At 30.3% G+C, this 16,072-nt stretch overlaps 2 protein-coding genes across 2 annotated transcripts; one reads left to right on the plus strand and one right to left on the minus strand.

Moving 5' to 3' along the window:
* Nucleotides 1-236: 236 nt before the first annotated feature.
* Nucleotides 237-2,407, minus strand: LOC111240781. Its single transcript, XM_022776524.1, has 3 exons — nt 2,322-2,407; nt 1,967-2,071; nt 237-831 (listed from the first exon to the last, which is right to left on the minus strand). Exons 1-3 carry the CDS (start codon nt 2,323-2,325, stop codon nt 593-595), a joined length of 348 nt encoding a protein of 115 aa, XP_022632245.1. The 5' UTR covers nt 2,326-2,407; the 3' UTR covers nt 237-592.
* An 8,893-nt stretch (nt 2,408-11,300) lies between these two features.
* LOC111240788 lies at nt 11,301-12,144 on the plus strand. The gene is made up of 3 exons (XM_022776531.1): nt 11,301-11,465; nt 11,545-11,653; nt 11,737-12,144. The coding sequence occupies exons 1-3, from the start codon at nt 11,334-11,336 to the stop codon at nt 12,045-12,047; spliced, it is 552 nt and encodes a 183-aa protein (XP_022632252.1). The 5' UTR covers nt 11,301-11,333; the 3' UTR covers nt 12,048-12,144.
* Nucleotides 12,145-16,072: the final 3,928 nt, after the last annotated feature.

The following is a 16,072-nucleotide window of genomic DNA, read 5'->3' on the forward strand; positions in this document are numbered from 1 at the left end:
TTAGATGAGAAGTGGGGAAAAGGTAAGAAATAACAACTTTTTTTGTGTCTTTTTAGATATTTTAATGTTTGTTGTTGGATTGTGTATTTGATATTTATTGATAGTCCAAAACAAATTAGTAAAAAAAAAAAAAAATATTTATTTTAGAATGTAACAAACATATATTTTGAGATTAGAAAGCATATTAGAAATATAACAAAATGAATACATAAAAGTCATATAATCACTTTATATTTAAAGTCATTATATTTAATTAATCCTAATTGTTGTTCTATGTGCTCCTAAATAATATCCCAGATACATGTGGAAGACCTCAAAAACCTAAAAATTGTACATATTCATCTTCAATATTTATGGAAGGATAAATAGTGAAGTGGAAGCAATGAAGCTATTTAGAATGACTTGTTAATGTAATTTGGGTCACAAATTTTGATGATAAGAGCTCACCACCATTCTAATGCACCAAAGTCTATTCAAACAATGAGTATTACATATTCAAAAAGCTTGAGCTTCCCCAGTCAGCTTAAATGCAGTTTTTTCTTACACCAGAAAAGATGAAATTGGAGAGGAAACTTCTTGTATTGCTTCTTAATTAGTGTATCATTAGCCGTGAGCTTAATTTGAAGAATTTTATACCAGTCCATCTCATTGCCAAACAATTTCTGATCAGCAAAGCAATGCACATCACAGACAATAAGCATTTGATTAATATTCTCCAAATTAGGATATAGCTGATGAGCCTTAAGAGTAAATCTTTGAGCTCCTCCGTTGAAATCTTTGTTTTGCATTCTCTTTTCAGCCATTTCCTTGGCTCTCGCGGCCTCTTCTTTACTGCACTCCATCAAAAATTCAAATTTGAAAACCTCAAAGTGAGTACTACCACCAAAATTTAAATTATAGAAAATTAACACAGACTAACCCTTTACTTATCTTAAAACAAATAAGAAAGAATGATTGCTTATTAAACCAAGAATTTGCAGAATATTTTCATACAGTATAAGATCCTATCTTTCTGTGCACAAGTGTTCAACATGGTGAATGAAAAAAATGTGAAAACTTTTACTTACTCCAAAAAGAAATTATTATAAAATAAATTGTTTTTATGCACGAACTTGGTTGAATTTGACCATCAATTTAATATTTATTTGTAAAATGATAAATGTTTTAAAATTGATGATGTGCAGGTTTGCAATATGCCCAAAGACATAGTACAACATTCATGTTTTGGATTGTTTTAGGCTGAATTCTTCCATAATACTTCCTTCTTGATTTGTTTAAAAATATATTATTAATTAATGTGTAAGATGATTTATTATTTGCATTTAATAATTAAAAATATAACTGTATCACATGTAACAAAAACAAAAGAAAAGTTAGTCGTCAATATTTCTTTAAAGTTTTGAATTTATAGATTTTATTTTTCTCACTTAAACAATATATTGTGTCAATTATTTACATTAGACAACGTATGACTTTGTTTACATCTAAAATATTAGTTGCGATTCTTTGAAAAAAATTATTATATATATATATATGGAAGAGAAAACACATTTAAAAAAATATAAAAATCATAATATCATTCAGTATTTAGCATAATTTAATTAAGTTTGTATATGCTTTATGTTAAGTTTTTGGCTTTCAAAATTGAAAATAATCTCTAAAAGCTTATGCAGTGGAAAGATCATCTTAATATTACATACTTCTTCCAATAGAGAGTATGATCAACAATTAGTGTTAGGAGTTTCTTCAATAAAAAGATCCAGAGCATTGCCATATTATTTAATTATTATTAGTAGAATTTATTGATAATTAGATATCATATAACAAACATTAAATTTTTGTTTCCAATTTCATTTAACTAATTTAATTAATTATTTCTGTGACTGTACGCAATAGTACATGCTATAAAACATAGGTAGATCTCAGCAGCATTTATCTGTTGCAGCAGCAGTTTTTATATGCTAACCTGTAGACACTGTAATGTTTTTGTTGTGAAAGATGAAATCTTTTATTTGATTAGCAGTAAAACCCATTGACTTTTGATGCATGTATTTGCTGGATCTCTTCTTACCTGTTCGTAAAATCATATGGTTAGAAATCTGATAATAGAAAATATAATTTGTGAATAAGATCTTTCTGCAACAGTTTATAAGATCAACTATACAAAATATACAAGATTTTCAAGTAAAAAATTAAGGTTTCATATGTTTATAATTTTAATAGAATGTCATTTTTTTTTAATTATTTTGAAAGAAATAAAAACAGCCTAAGAAATTGTGGTTGCATATGTTTATAAAATATAAAAACCTATGAAAACTTACCCATTGAAAAGCTTCAGCAGCAAAGAAAGAAAGCAAAGACATATGGAGGTTTAGGCGCAGCCAAGAAAGAAAAAAAGACCAAGTGTAAGTTTTAGGGTTTTATGTTAGCTTTATATAGAGGAATATGAGGGCCCACTGTTTTAATTATGTGATTATAAAAGTTCTCTCATCATTTAAAACATGAAAATAGATATAAAATTATAATTTGGAACAATATGCAGCATAATATATAACAAGGTTATAAAATTGATATAAATGAAATAAAATTTTACTCAATAAAAAAATTACCAATCAAATAAATGTTTCCTACTAAATTGAATATTCATTAACATAATAAGATATATATAATGATAGAAAAAAGTATGATAAGTTTAATTAAAATAATATGATAACTAGGAGAGGTTATTTATTATTATTTATTATTGAATTAATTAATTATCTAAACTTCTATAAAAATAACTTATTGCTTATAATATCTTTTATAAAACATTAAAAAAATATTTAAATAACAATCAATTTTAAAAATGAAAATAATTAATCACTATAGTAACTAATTTAGATATTAATTTATACTATAAATTATTGGTCTCAAAAATAGTCGTAATTGTGAATAAGAAGCAAGGACGGTATCAAGAGTGGCTTCTCATTGCCTGTCTATGTTGGCATAAGCAACGGCTATGTTTTAGAGGAAGAGAAAAATGGACGAGGAAATAAGGCACACTACAAAAGCAATAGTCGAAAAGCTCATATAGGCTAGGTTTACCAAGGAAGTAAGGTATACAACCTGGTTGATCAACGTTGTTTTAGTGAAGAAAGAAAATGGAAAATGGAAAATGTGTGGGGACTACTCATATCTTAAAAATGTATGCCCTATACATGCCTCCCTGTTGCCGAACATTAATCAATTAGTGAATGGAGTTGTTGGCCATAATATACTGAGCTTCTTGAATGCTTACTCAAGACACAACCAGATACCTATGGCTAAGAATGACAAGTTAAAGACAACCTTCATAGCGGAGGAGGCCAATTACTTATACAAAATGATGCCTTTTGTTCTTGAGCAACCTATCATAAGCTGATAGATAAGGTGTTCAGAGTATTTGTTGGGCAAGAGCGTCGAAGTGTATGTTGATTATATGGTAATTAATTCTCTTAAAGTATAACACTCGCAACACCTAAAGGATGTGTTCTCATCCTAAAAGCGTACAATCTAAGGCTAAAGTTGGAGAAATGTGTTTTGGTGTAGAGGAAGGAAAGTTATTGGAATTCATGTTAACACATCAGAGGATTGAGGCTAATCCCAACAAGTATTAGGCGATAATCGAAATGAGAAATTAAAAAAACATGAAGGAGGTTTAGCGAGGAAGATTGACAACAAGTTAAAGGACCAGTGGTATTAAGAACATTTTTTTTGTATCATATTATTTCTTTCATGACAGAGAATTTATAAACATGTAATGGATGTATTATTCCTATATATAGTTGTTGATTATGGTGTCTTTTGCTCTTTTCCTTGGTTGTATGAAGTTTAAGTTTAGGATTTCAATGAATGAAATAATCTATCAGACTATGTTTTCTTATTGTTTATATATTGTCTATGACTTAGATGAGAAATGGGGAAGAGGTAAGAAACAACAACATTTTGTATCCTTTGTTAGATATTTCAACTTTTATTTGGATTGTGTATTTGATATTTATTAGCAATAAAAAAAATTAATAAAATAAAAAGTGAGTATATTTAACATATGTAACAAACATATTTTAATATTAGAAAAAGGCATACTATAAATATAACAAATTTAATACATAAAAGTCATAGAATCAGTCTATATGTAACATGATTTATTTGTTTTTCATGTACTCTTAAATGATATCACTTGTTATCTCATTACATCTTGAAATAAAATGAAAAACACGTAAGAAAATTTAGTAAAAATATAAATAAAAGTCATAGAATCCCTTTATATTTAATTAATTCTAATTGTTTTTCCATATGCCTCCAACTAATATCCAAAGATAAATGTGGAAGACCTCAAAAGCCTCAAAATTCTAGATGATGTTCATCTTCAATGTCTCAAGTTATTCACTTCATATATATATATTGTAATTTCGCTTACAAATATGGGTGATAACAACTTACCACCATTCTAATGCACTAAAGTTATTCCTTCATGTACCAACTAATTGAAGAAACTTTACCTCTTTAACAAATCTCACACTATCTAAAAAGTAATCGGCATAGAACTTCGTTTTTAACAACTCTCCTGTAATCTGGGTACCACTGCCCTCAAATAAAAATCTAATATTGCTCCACTAGTGGCTAGCCTCACCAGTTAGCAAGAACTTGGTGTAGGCTAACCAGTTCTCATTTGAGCATCTCTTTTTCCAAAACGACCTAAAAAATGTTCAAATCGAACATACAGAATCTTGAAAACTCTTCAAAAATGGTGCATTGTCACCTAGTACGGTAATAAGCATTTATTATACGTGATAATCAATTATTGTCGAGAGTTTTAAAGATAATACGACCCTATGACTGGAATAATCAATTATAATGTGAGATAATCGATTATTCTTGTGAGTTTTTTACAGCAACTTGATTTTTCTGGTTGTGCTGTATATATCCAAATGATCAACTTAAAATGTGTAACACTAATATTGATACGAAAACTGGTTTATAATTGAAAGTAGAATATTACATTGCTCATTTGGATAAAAATGAGGTGTACCAAACCAATTTAAGGACTCATATCACACATTTAGTCATTATAGTACCAATATCATCAAACATTCACAATAAAACACACCTTCACAACTAATAACATTTAAACCATTATATGATACAAATTATCACCAATTAGATTTTTGAGTAATTATTTAAATATAAAATATTTGCTTCCTTTACTTTAGAAAGAATTTTTACGACTTTAAGAACTTTTAATTGCTGCTTTCACTACGAGAAACTCTACTGGAGAATGAATATCAATCATTCCCAGCTTGGAAACCAGAAATTTGAACGCTGCTGGAGAAAGTCCTTTGGTGTAGATATCAGCTAACTGACATGCAGAAGGAATCGGCAATAGTTTAAGTAAACCAGAAGAAAGTTTTTCCCTTACAATATGACAATCTATTTCAATGTGTTTCGTGCGTTCATGAAAAACTGGATTTGCAGCAATATGAAGGGCAGATTTGTTATCACAGAACAAGACTGCTGGTTGTTGAAAGGTTACGTTAAGATCCTTTAGAAGAAAAGTTAACCATTGAATTTCACAAGTAGCTGTGGCAAGAGCTCTGTATTCAGCTTCTGAGGAACTTTTGGATACAGTGGCTTGTTTCTTCGATTTCCATGAAATAAGTGAAGAACCAAGATAGATAGAGTAACCAGTGATACTTCGTCTGGTATCAATGCAGCCTGCCCAATCAGAATCGCTGAAGCCTTTCAACTGTATGATGTTATCGTTGGGAAAGAAAATCCCTTTTCCAGGGGCACCTTTAAGGTATCTGAGAATCCTGGAAGCTGCTTGTTGATGATCTGTGCTGGGATTTGAGAGAAATTGACTTAGTTGTTGTACTGCAAATGAAATATCTGGTCTGGTGTTGGTGAGATATAATAATCTACCAACCAGTCGTCTATAAGAAGATGAAGCTGCATCATTTAGAGGTTGGCCAGAATTTGTGTTGAGTTTTGTACGATAATCACAAGGAGTGGAAACAGGCTTAGAGTTTAAGTAGCCTTCATCTTTGAGAATGTCCAAAGTATATTGTCTCTGGGAAATACAAATACCTTTTTTGTTTCTAGCAACCTCAAGACCAAGAAAGAATTTAAGATTGCCAAGATCTTTAATCTTAAATGTTGCGTCAAGAAGATGAGTAATATGAGTGATTTCTGTTAGATCATTGCCTGTGAGTACTATATCATCAACATAAATCACTAAAATAGTGACATTGGAATTAGTATGTTTTGTGAACAAGGAATGATCAGATGCAGATTGGAGAAAGCCATTGGACAAGAGAAAATCAGATAAACGAGCATACCACTCTCTGCCTGCTTGTTTAAGACCATAAAGTGCTTTTTGTAACTTGCATACTTGATTTGGTTTGATGCCATGGAGCCCTGGAGGAGGTAGCATATAAACTTATTCATTTAATGTTCCATGAAGAAAAGCATTATTAACATCTAGTTGCTTAAGATGTCAATTATGTGATGCTGCAAGAGCTATAACCAGTCTAACCAGTCTAACCGTTGTGATTTTGACCACTGGAGAAAAAGTATCTAGATAATCTTGACCTTCAATTTGAGTGTAGCCCTTGGCTACCAGTCTGGCTTTATATCTTTCAATGCTACCATCAGCCTTGTGTTTGATTTTGAAAACCCACTTGCATCCTACAGCAGTTTTGTCAACACGTAAATCTGTGATTTCCCAAGTATCATTTCTGGCCAATGCAGCAAGCTCATCATCCATGGCTCTAACCCAGTGAGGATACTTGGATGCCTCAGAATAAGATCTAGGCTCAATGTTAGTAGAAATTTGCATAATAAAACGGTAATAAGGTGCTGCAAGTTTCTTATATGAAATGACAGAAGCAAGAGGATGCTTGATACCTGAAGAATGAGAGGTAATAGTTGATGCATAAGACGTTTCAAACTCAGATAGTCTTGAAGGTCTGTTTCTATGTCGGGTGGATCTTCTAATATTAGGAGCAGGTAGGGTGGGAGGTGAACCGGGTGGAGAAGGGTGCGAAGTATCTGTATGAGATGTGGGCATACATTGGTCAATATAGAGCAAAGGTGGGTAGGTGACAAGGTGGGAATTAGGAGTGGTGTATGACTCATTGTGGTAGGGAAAACAACTTTCATGAAAGACAACATTTCTAGAAATCTCAATGGCCTTGGTTTTGAGGTTGAAGGTGATGAAGCCTTTTTTGTGCGGTTTATAGCCAAGGAAAATAGCGGGTAAGGCTCTTGGATCAAGTTTATGTCTATTGTTTGACAAGGTGTTGACAAAACAAAGGCAGCCAAAAACTTTAAGAGTGGTAATATCAAAAGGAGAACTGTATAATTTTTGGTGTGGAGAATGGTTATTTAGGAGAGGAGTGGGAAGGCAATTTATGAGGGTAGAGGCATGAATAAGAGCATAAGACCAGAAAATGTTTGGTAAGTGTGCTTGAAAAAGGAGGGAGCGGGTAACATTTAATAAGTGTTGGTGTTTTCTCTCAACTAAGCCATTTTTCTGGGGGTTTCCAGACAAGTTGTTTGATGAACAATTCCAGTATTTTTATAAAATTCGACCATAATAAACTCAGTTCCATTATCAGATCTAATGCTTAGGACCTTAGTTTTAAACTGTCTTTCAGCATAGGTAATGAAAGATTGTAAATGTGACTGAGTTTCAACTTTTGAGATCAAAGGAAACACCCATACATATCTAGAAAAATCATCAACAATGGTTAAAAAATATTTATGACCATGAATGGAAGTAGCAGCACAAGGGCCCCAAATATCAACATGTAATAAAGAAAAAATAGAAGAAGCTTGAGAAGTACCATGAGGAAAAGAGGGTTTTCTTTGTTTAGCCATATGACAAGGAGTACAAATAAAAGAGTGATCAAAGTTAATCACAGGATATAACTGTTGCATTACACGTAATCTCTCATGGGAAGGGTGGCCTAGTCTGTAATGCCAAATATCAATGGCTTCCTTATTACAAATTGTGATGTTGATGGAGCTAAAAGAAGTCTTGAGTGTATATAACCCATCTTGAGCATCAACTATACCAATCATCCTCTTAGTGTGTTTGTCCTGTATAAAACATTGATTGTCAAGAAATATTAGTTGACAATTATGGGCTGTGGTAAGCTTGGAAACAAATATAAGATTGAAATTAAATTGTGGAAGATATAGGACATTAGAAATAGACAAAGAATCATTAATCTTTACTGTTCCAGAATATGAGGCTACGGTTTGTTGTCCATTTGGTAGTTTTACTGTGATGGGATCAATAGCCTTATAGGATGAATATAGATGTAAGGAAGAAGTTACATGATCACTGACTCCTGAATCTATAATCCACATGGCATGGTCTGTAGCATGAGAAATTGGTAGCACATTGCCTATAAAAGAAGTATTTGTTGTTGTAGAGGGTCCCAATTGTGTTTGCTGTTGAAGGAGGGCTATCAAATGTTGATATTGTTGAGGAGTGATAATAGGTTTGTGCAGTTTATGCCCAAGAGGGTAACCATGCTTCTTAAAGCATTCATTAACCGTGTGTCCAGTGATATTGCAAAAAGTGCAAACCTTTGAGTTGCATGAACTTGAATTTGATCTTCTGCCAAAGCCTTCTTTATTTGATGAATAACCTTGACCTCCTCTTATCCCTTTGTTGTAGGAGAATCCTGAAGATCCTGATGGATAGCCATTCCTTTTGTAACAATTTTCAGCCGTGTGGTAATGATCAATGACAGCCATGAGTTGGTTTGGTAAAAACACAAAGAAATCAAGAAAGAGAAAGCATCGAATGAAGATCAGAGGCACAACAAAACTCTTCAATTGAAGAGCTCTAATCCCATCTTAAATAATGAGAATCATGCTGAGAGGAAAACCAGAGAAGCAAAGAATGATTTGTGTATTATCTTAATTCTGCATAATGCAGATACAAATATTTATACATCAAGATTATAATAGAATTAATTATAATTCTATCTAATCTATCAGCTATATGCACANAATAATAACAAACAGAAATAATAACAAACAAAATCTTAAAACCTAAAAAGAAGGATACCAAATATTAAATCAAATATTAAATCCTAACAATTTCTTAGATGAGAAGTGAAAAAAAAAGTAAAAAATAACAACTTTTTGTCTTGTTAGATATTTTAATTTTTGTTTGGATTATGTATTTGATATTTATTGATAGTAAAAAACAAATTACTAAAAAAATTATGTTTAGCTTAGAATGTAACCAACATATATTTTGAGATTAGAAAAAAGCATACTAGAAATATAATAAAATGAATACATAAAAGTCATATAATCACTTTATATTTAACATCATTTAGATGCTTTTCATTTACTTTTAAATGATATCATTTGTTATCTCACCACATCTTAAAATGAAATGAAAAACACCCTAAAAAATTGTGTAAAATTATAAATAAAAGTTATAGAATCCTTCTATATTTAATGCATATATGAAATCTGATTTTGTTTTCTATCGTTTTATTACATCTTATATTAACCAATTTTTCTTATGACATCGCCACATATTTTGCCAACATCTCTCCACCACTACAAACTTTTCTCCTCATAAAATGTTTTCCAAGTCTCATGAATAGCCCAAGTATTATAATACCAAATCTGACCTAGTGAGATACCATTATTTTTATTTTATCTTTTATTTCCTTTTTAGATTAAATTTTTCTTAATATAATGATGCATGACCATATAAAAATAAAATATGTATATATTTATGAGATTAAAGGCATGCATTGTTATACATTAGTAAAAGTATATTAAAGAGAAGAAATATCAGTGATAAAAATGAAAAATGTAATAACTCTTCTTTCAAAAAATTTATCTAATTTNTGAAAAAATTTCATTCCAGCCAGCTATCATAAAAAGTTATAGATTCATACTCTTTTTCTTTCTCTCCTTTCTCTCGTTTCTACTTTCATATTCATTTTGTTATATTAACTTAAATAATGCAAGAAAAAAACAGTCAGACATTTTTTTTAAGGTGGTCCTCTTCTTAGTCTCCATACATAATTGAGATTCCTAATAGTACTATGTCACAGAAGCAGTATAGCTGATTCCATAGAGTATGTCAGACCAAAGACATGCATTGGTTTGTATCAAACGTGTCCAGTGTTAATTTTGTTCCTACTAACAGATGCTTTAAATGTCAGCTTTTTTATTTGCAGAAAATTTTTCTGAATTCTGAAGAAATTTGGTTGATGAGTAATATCACTCGTTCAGCATCTCAATGCTACATTAATACCTTCATGATAATCTGTTTTACCTTTCAATAGAATAAAAAATTTTCTTGAGTAAAGCAAATGTATGTCCCACATTGTATCAGTAAATTTATTGGTGGTGGCACACATCTCAAAGTTTTATTAATTATAAAAATAAAGAGGACCCTCTCTTAGCCTTCTGCATAATGGCAGAAGGCATGTAATGAAGACAGCAAAAATTAAAACAGCAGCATCTGTGCATTTCTGATACTGTCATATCAACGACATGCATTGGTTTTCATTTAACGAGGTAAAACTTTAATGGAAGCATCTGAGGTATGACAGGATTCCAAGGCAGCCTGCATTATTGGAAACAACAAAAAACTTGACGGAAAGTCTAATACTCATATGGCACACATTTCAAAGTATTCTTATAAGAAAGATTATGGTGAATTTTTAATACACCAAGCACAGATTCAATAACTTTTATGAATATATAGAAAACAAAATTCTTTTTCTTTTTTCTTCTGTCTTAGATAACGACGTCTTTCATACACTTTAGTATTTTATATGTTATAATTAAGAAAAAATTAGAAAACAAATAATTTGTACAGATCCGAACATCCATAGATCAAATGTTATGTTGAAAATTTAGAAAAAATAACTTGCATTATAAAAATAACTTGCATTAAATATACTCATAGAATGATATGTTTTCTATATATTAGGCTTAATACTTCAATTGGTCCTCTAATTTGTCAACTAATCTTATATTGGTCCTCTAGTTTGCAACAGTCTTAATTTAATCACAAATTTTGAAAATATGAACAAATTGTATCCAATTCGTTAAGTGGTAGCAGACGACGTTAAATGTTGATGAGTTGTAATTTTAGTTTTTACCACATGTCAATGTGAAATAAAATGGATGGATGACGAAGCCTAAGATTTAAGGGAAGGCCATCAACTGGTTTAAAAACGGTGAGAATGGCGGGAGATTTAAGGGTATGGTTATTTTTCCCTCTCTTTCCCTTTGTGCAGCGTGCAGTAGTGACATTAGAAATGGTGCTCACAGGCAGAGAAAGCTTGATTCGATTAATCGGCAGACGGGGGCGCTTCCTCCCCAATCGCCGCTCTATCCTCTCCGATACCATCCCTGATCCTAACCCGAACCCGAACCCCAGTCCGAATCCGGTATTGCATCGGATCTTTTCCAATCTCTTCCTTTTTGCTAATGTTTTGAGTGACACATTCTCATCGTTTCCATTTTCAGGTTGTTGAACAACTGTTGCAGCAACCAGATCAAAGCGGCGACGTACAGTGCCCTGTTTGCGGCCGCAACCTTCCCGGTGATGATCACAACCGCATAAACTCTCATCTCGGTATGTATGCACGCTATTCACGTTTATATTCTTGCTTACATCAATGTTTCTTTAAACTCTCTTATCTCGATTTTCACTCTCAGATGCGTGTCTCTCTCATTCACAACCAAAACCAGCAACAAAACGAAAGCTTTCCCAACGCACCCTCTTTGAGTTAAACTTTTCCCCATCCAATTCTAAACCTAAACTCCAGAGTCTCACTCACGAATCTGACAGTGCTTCCTTCCTTCCTCTTCCAAACAACGGCTGTGAAGAAGTGGAAAATTGCGATAAGCAAAAACCGCCTGAAAAACACGAGACTGGAGTTAATTCTACACTTGCTGCCACTCCCTCATCTTCCTCGCCCGTGAACAGTGGGGTGCCTGAAGATTCTAAACTAGTTGATGCGGCCTGACATTGTCGCAGGAAAACACAATGAGGACCTCATACCAAATGAGGTGAAGGAAGGAACTAAAGAAAGGGGGTTCCTAAATCCCTAAATCCCAATTGGTACAGGAACCATAGGTCTGATTTTTTAATATCCCTAAATCCTTAAATCCCAAATGCCACCTAAAAAAAATAACACCTCACCACATTCTCATTCCAACACGTGAACAACACTTAACGTCGTCTACTACCACTTAACAGATGGGATACAATGTGTTTATATTTTCAAAATTTGTGACTAAATTGAGACTGTTGCAAACTAGAGGACCAAAATAAAATTAGTTGACAAATTAGAGGACCAATTGAGATATTAAACCTATATATTAAATGTAATGGATTTGAATAAAGAGAGGTGTGTTTGTTTTGTAAATGAAATATGTTATGATTTATAATCGAACTTAGAGGGATTTTTAACAAATTTTAAGCATATCAATTATGATTTTATAATGTTATTCATATATTATTATATTCTAGAAAGATTTAATATCTATTTTCGTGTTTCAAAAATTTGAATTACCGGTCTTATATAATATAAATAATTAAATAATGATAGAACTTTTAAAATAATAAAAAATATTTCAGCTATATAAACTTAACCTAAGACGCTGAAACTTCACATTTTCGACTCTCCTTCCTTCCTTTTCTTTTTCGTTCTTTTACAGGAAGCTTCTTTTGTCAAACTGCAAGTTGTCATCATAAGATATATTTTTCTTCAATGTTATCAGTAATTTTTCTTTTTTAAACAACTAAGTTTTTATTTCTTTTGACATAATTAAAAGAATGACATTATGTTAAATTTATAATCAAACTAGAAATATATCTAACTAATGTATTGTCACATGTATTAATTAGATTTTATTATTAATCAAATTTAAGCATGTAAGGTTTGATAATTAATTGAATGTAAATATTTGACTAATGGATTGTCTTTGTAGTATTTTGAAATCCTTTTGTGAAATGATGAAAATCTATTATAACTAATATAAAAGTTAAAGTTTCATCATTTCATAATATATTTTATAAAACTATGAGTACAAGTCATTAGTCACATGTTTTACATAATTAAATTTTAATATATTTGATTAATATATATATATATATATATATATATATATATATATAAATTAAAATATATCAACCGATACCATAAATTTCAAGAAAAATTATCAAACTGATTAAGATCATCATTAATATTCACTAATGCATATAAAAATTTATATTATATCTAAAATCAAAAAATTATAGTGCTAATCAAGTGAATATTCCATCTTTCACAATATAGATAATATATAATGTAAAAAAACTCATCATGTAAACATCCCAACTTAATGCAACATAATAATCAAAGTATATATATATATATATATATAAACATTCCTTTTTTTAAAATACTAAACAAATGTCATTAGATAAATATCACTTAAAAAAGATAAGTGTATTTGTCATAATAATATTAATAAATTATTCAACAAATTAAAACTTAAGGATTATAAACTAAACATTTATGTTGTAGTAACTTGGATGCTAATCCAATAATAAGATAATGAGATTTTGTATAATATGTAATGTCTTTGTTGTGAAAGATTAAATGCACATTTCTTTAGCAGCACAATATCAAATATAAGATAGGATAAGAAAATTCCATATGCATTTGATGTATGTCAAATTTGGCATTATCTTAAGTCATCTGAAAAAAGAAAGTAAAATAGCTAATTTCATGTCCTNGTAAATATGTAAGAAGTGATGCAATATTATGGAAGAGATAACAACTTATANTTGCATTATCATCATAACTTACCAAAGTTATTTTCTAACATTCCTTCTTATATATGAGAAAGTGATGACTTTGTTTTGTGAATGGATTAAGTTTTTCTTTGTAGTTAGTACATTAAATTATATGCATGTGTTAGTTAATATGAGAGCGTAATTTGTTTTTATTTTATGTTTTGTTGTTCTTACAACCTATTTTTTACAACTATTTGCATTAATGAGATTTGATAATTATTTTAATCAATTTAATTATTTTTTTATATTACTATTATGGATTTTGTTAAATATATTATTATTCATTATTACTTATTATCACTATTGGTTAGAATTCATTATTAATTAAATTTAACGTAATAATTAATTGGATCCATTTAGGCGACTAATGAATATTTGTAATGTTGAAAATTCCATGAAAGGATGAAATATATTATTTCTAATCCAATTCTTAAAAGTTCATCCTTTTATATACCCGCCGGATAAAAATGTACCCGCCACCCGATCCGCTACCCGTCGGGTACCTGCTTAAAAATATCCGTGGATATTTTAAAAATTCGCGGATATCCGTAAAAAATAAAAAAAAATATATGTTTTATATTTTTTAAAATAAAATTTAAATAAAATAACAAAAATATATATAGTATAATATAAATTAAATTAAATATAAATTAAAATTTAATTTTAATTAATTTTAATCTAATAAAATATAATTTTATTTTATTTTTAATTAAATTTAATTAAAAAAATATATAAATTAATTTATTTATTTTTTGCGAGTAGCAGGTACCCGCGGGTCGGATAGTATACTACCCGTATCCTACCCGTTTAGAAGCGGGTATTAAAATATCCGCTACCCGCTACCCGTGGATTACTATCCGCGGGTAGTAACTACCCGCCTCGGATTTTACCCGCGAATACCCATACCTGCGGATTTTTTTGCCAACCCTAATCACATGTTTAGATTCAAATGATTATAAAACTTTACATAGTTTAGATTTAATTAGTCATAATATCTATTTAATATATGTAATTTAAACAACATAACATAGTACATCAATAATTATGAATAAAAATACATCAAACAACATAACATACTACATTAATAAACACAGTGCATGTAGCCATGAATAGAGTAGGTGTAGAGAATAACAAAACTTGAAATAATTATATATTACACTCTAAAATCAATTAATGTATAAATTACCTTTAAAGTCGCAATGCAATTAATTGAATTCACACTTAACAAGATGACTTAGAATGTAAATTCTGACACCAATTTTATTGAACCATCATGTAAGAGCACACTCTCCTTCAAGATGGTGGCTTAAGCTTCAACAATTATGTGGTTTAGATGTTGATTAAGAGATTTTTTCTTATACTTATGAATTTTACTGGACTAAAAAATGGTACATTGGAAGAATCATCTCAGTCTTTCAATATCAATAGATTGATTGTTTCACTCTTGTATTTTTTAAAAGAAAAAAAAGATCTCTAAGAATTTTTTCCTAGATTTATCAATAACTAAAAAGTATATCATGTCTCAATATTTGTTTGCAACATGACGTGTAATATTTATATTTGATTAATTTACTAATAACAATATTATAGATGTGATTTGAGTAGAAAACTGTAAATTAAGACATTAAAGTAGACATAATGAGTTAAGGTTGTTAGATCTTTTAAGATTACTGTTAGAATTAAGGTTTTCCCCCTTTTCTTTTGCCTATTTAAGGTTAGGGTTTTTACTATTTCACATGTAAGTAAGAAAACCCAGAGACAATCCACAGTAATAGAAGAAAGTTTTCATTTCTGACCTTTATTTTGTCTCTCTCTTTTGTTTTTTTTCTTTCCTCCCTTTTTAGTAGCTTCAAACTCTCACTCTCTCTTGCATACCAACTTTAACATGGTATCAGGGTAAGTTGAGTACCTGCTATGTCTTTGTTTATGTTGTTTTTTTCTCATCTAACTCAAAACTGGTATATTCTTGTTTTGTTCTTAACGTGATGGAATGTGTGGATCAGTCAACTAATCCCTCCAACCCCTTTTACCTACATCATGGAGAAAAATCGGTTTTACTCTCATTTCTTAGGTTCTAAATGAAACCAATTATTCCTTTAGGAGTATAAACATGAAAAGAACTCCCAACTCTAAGAACAAGATCAAACTGATAGATGGAAGTATCAAGAAACCCCAAAGAAATGATTTTTTGTTTGATGCTTGGGAGAG

This window comes from Vigna radiata, unplaced genomic scaffold (assembly GCF_000741045.1).
Source record: "Vigna radiata var. radiata cultivar VC1973A unplaced genomic scaffold, Vradiata_ver6 scaffold_198, whole genome shotgun sequence".
Taxonomy (NCBI): domain Eukaryota; kingdom Viridiplantae; phylum Streptophyta; class Magnoliopsida; order Fabales; family Fabaceae; genus Vigna; species Vigna radiata.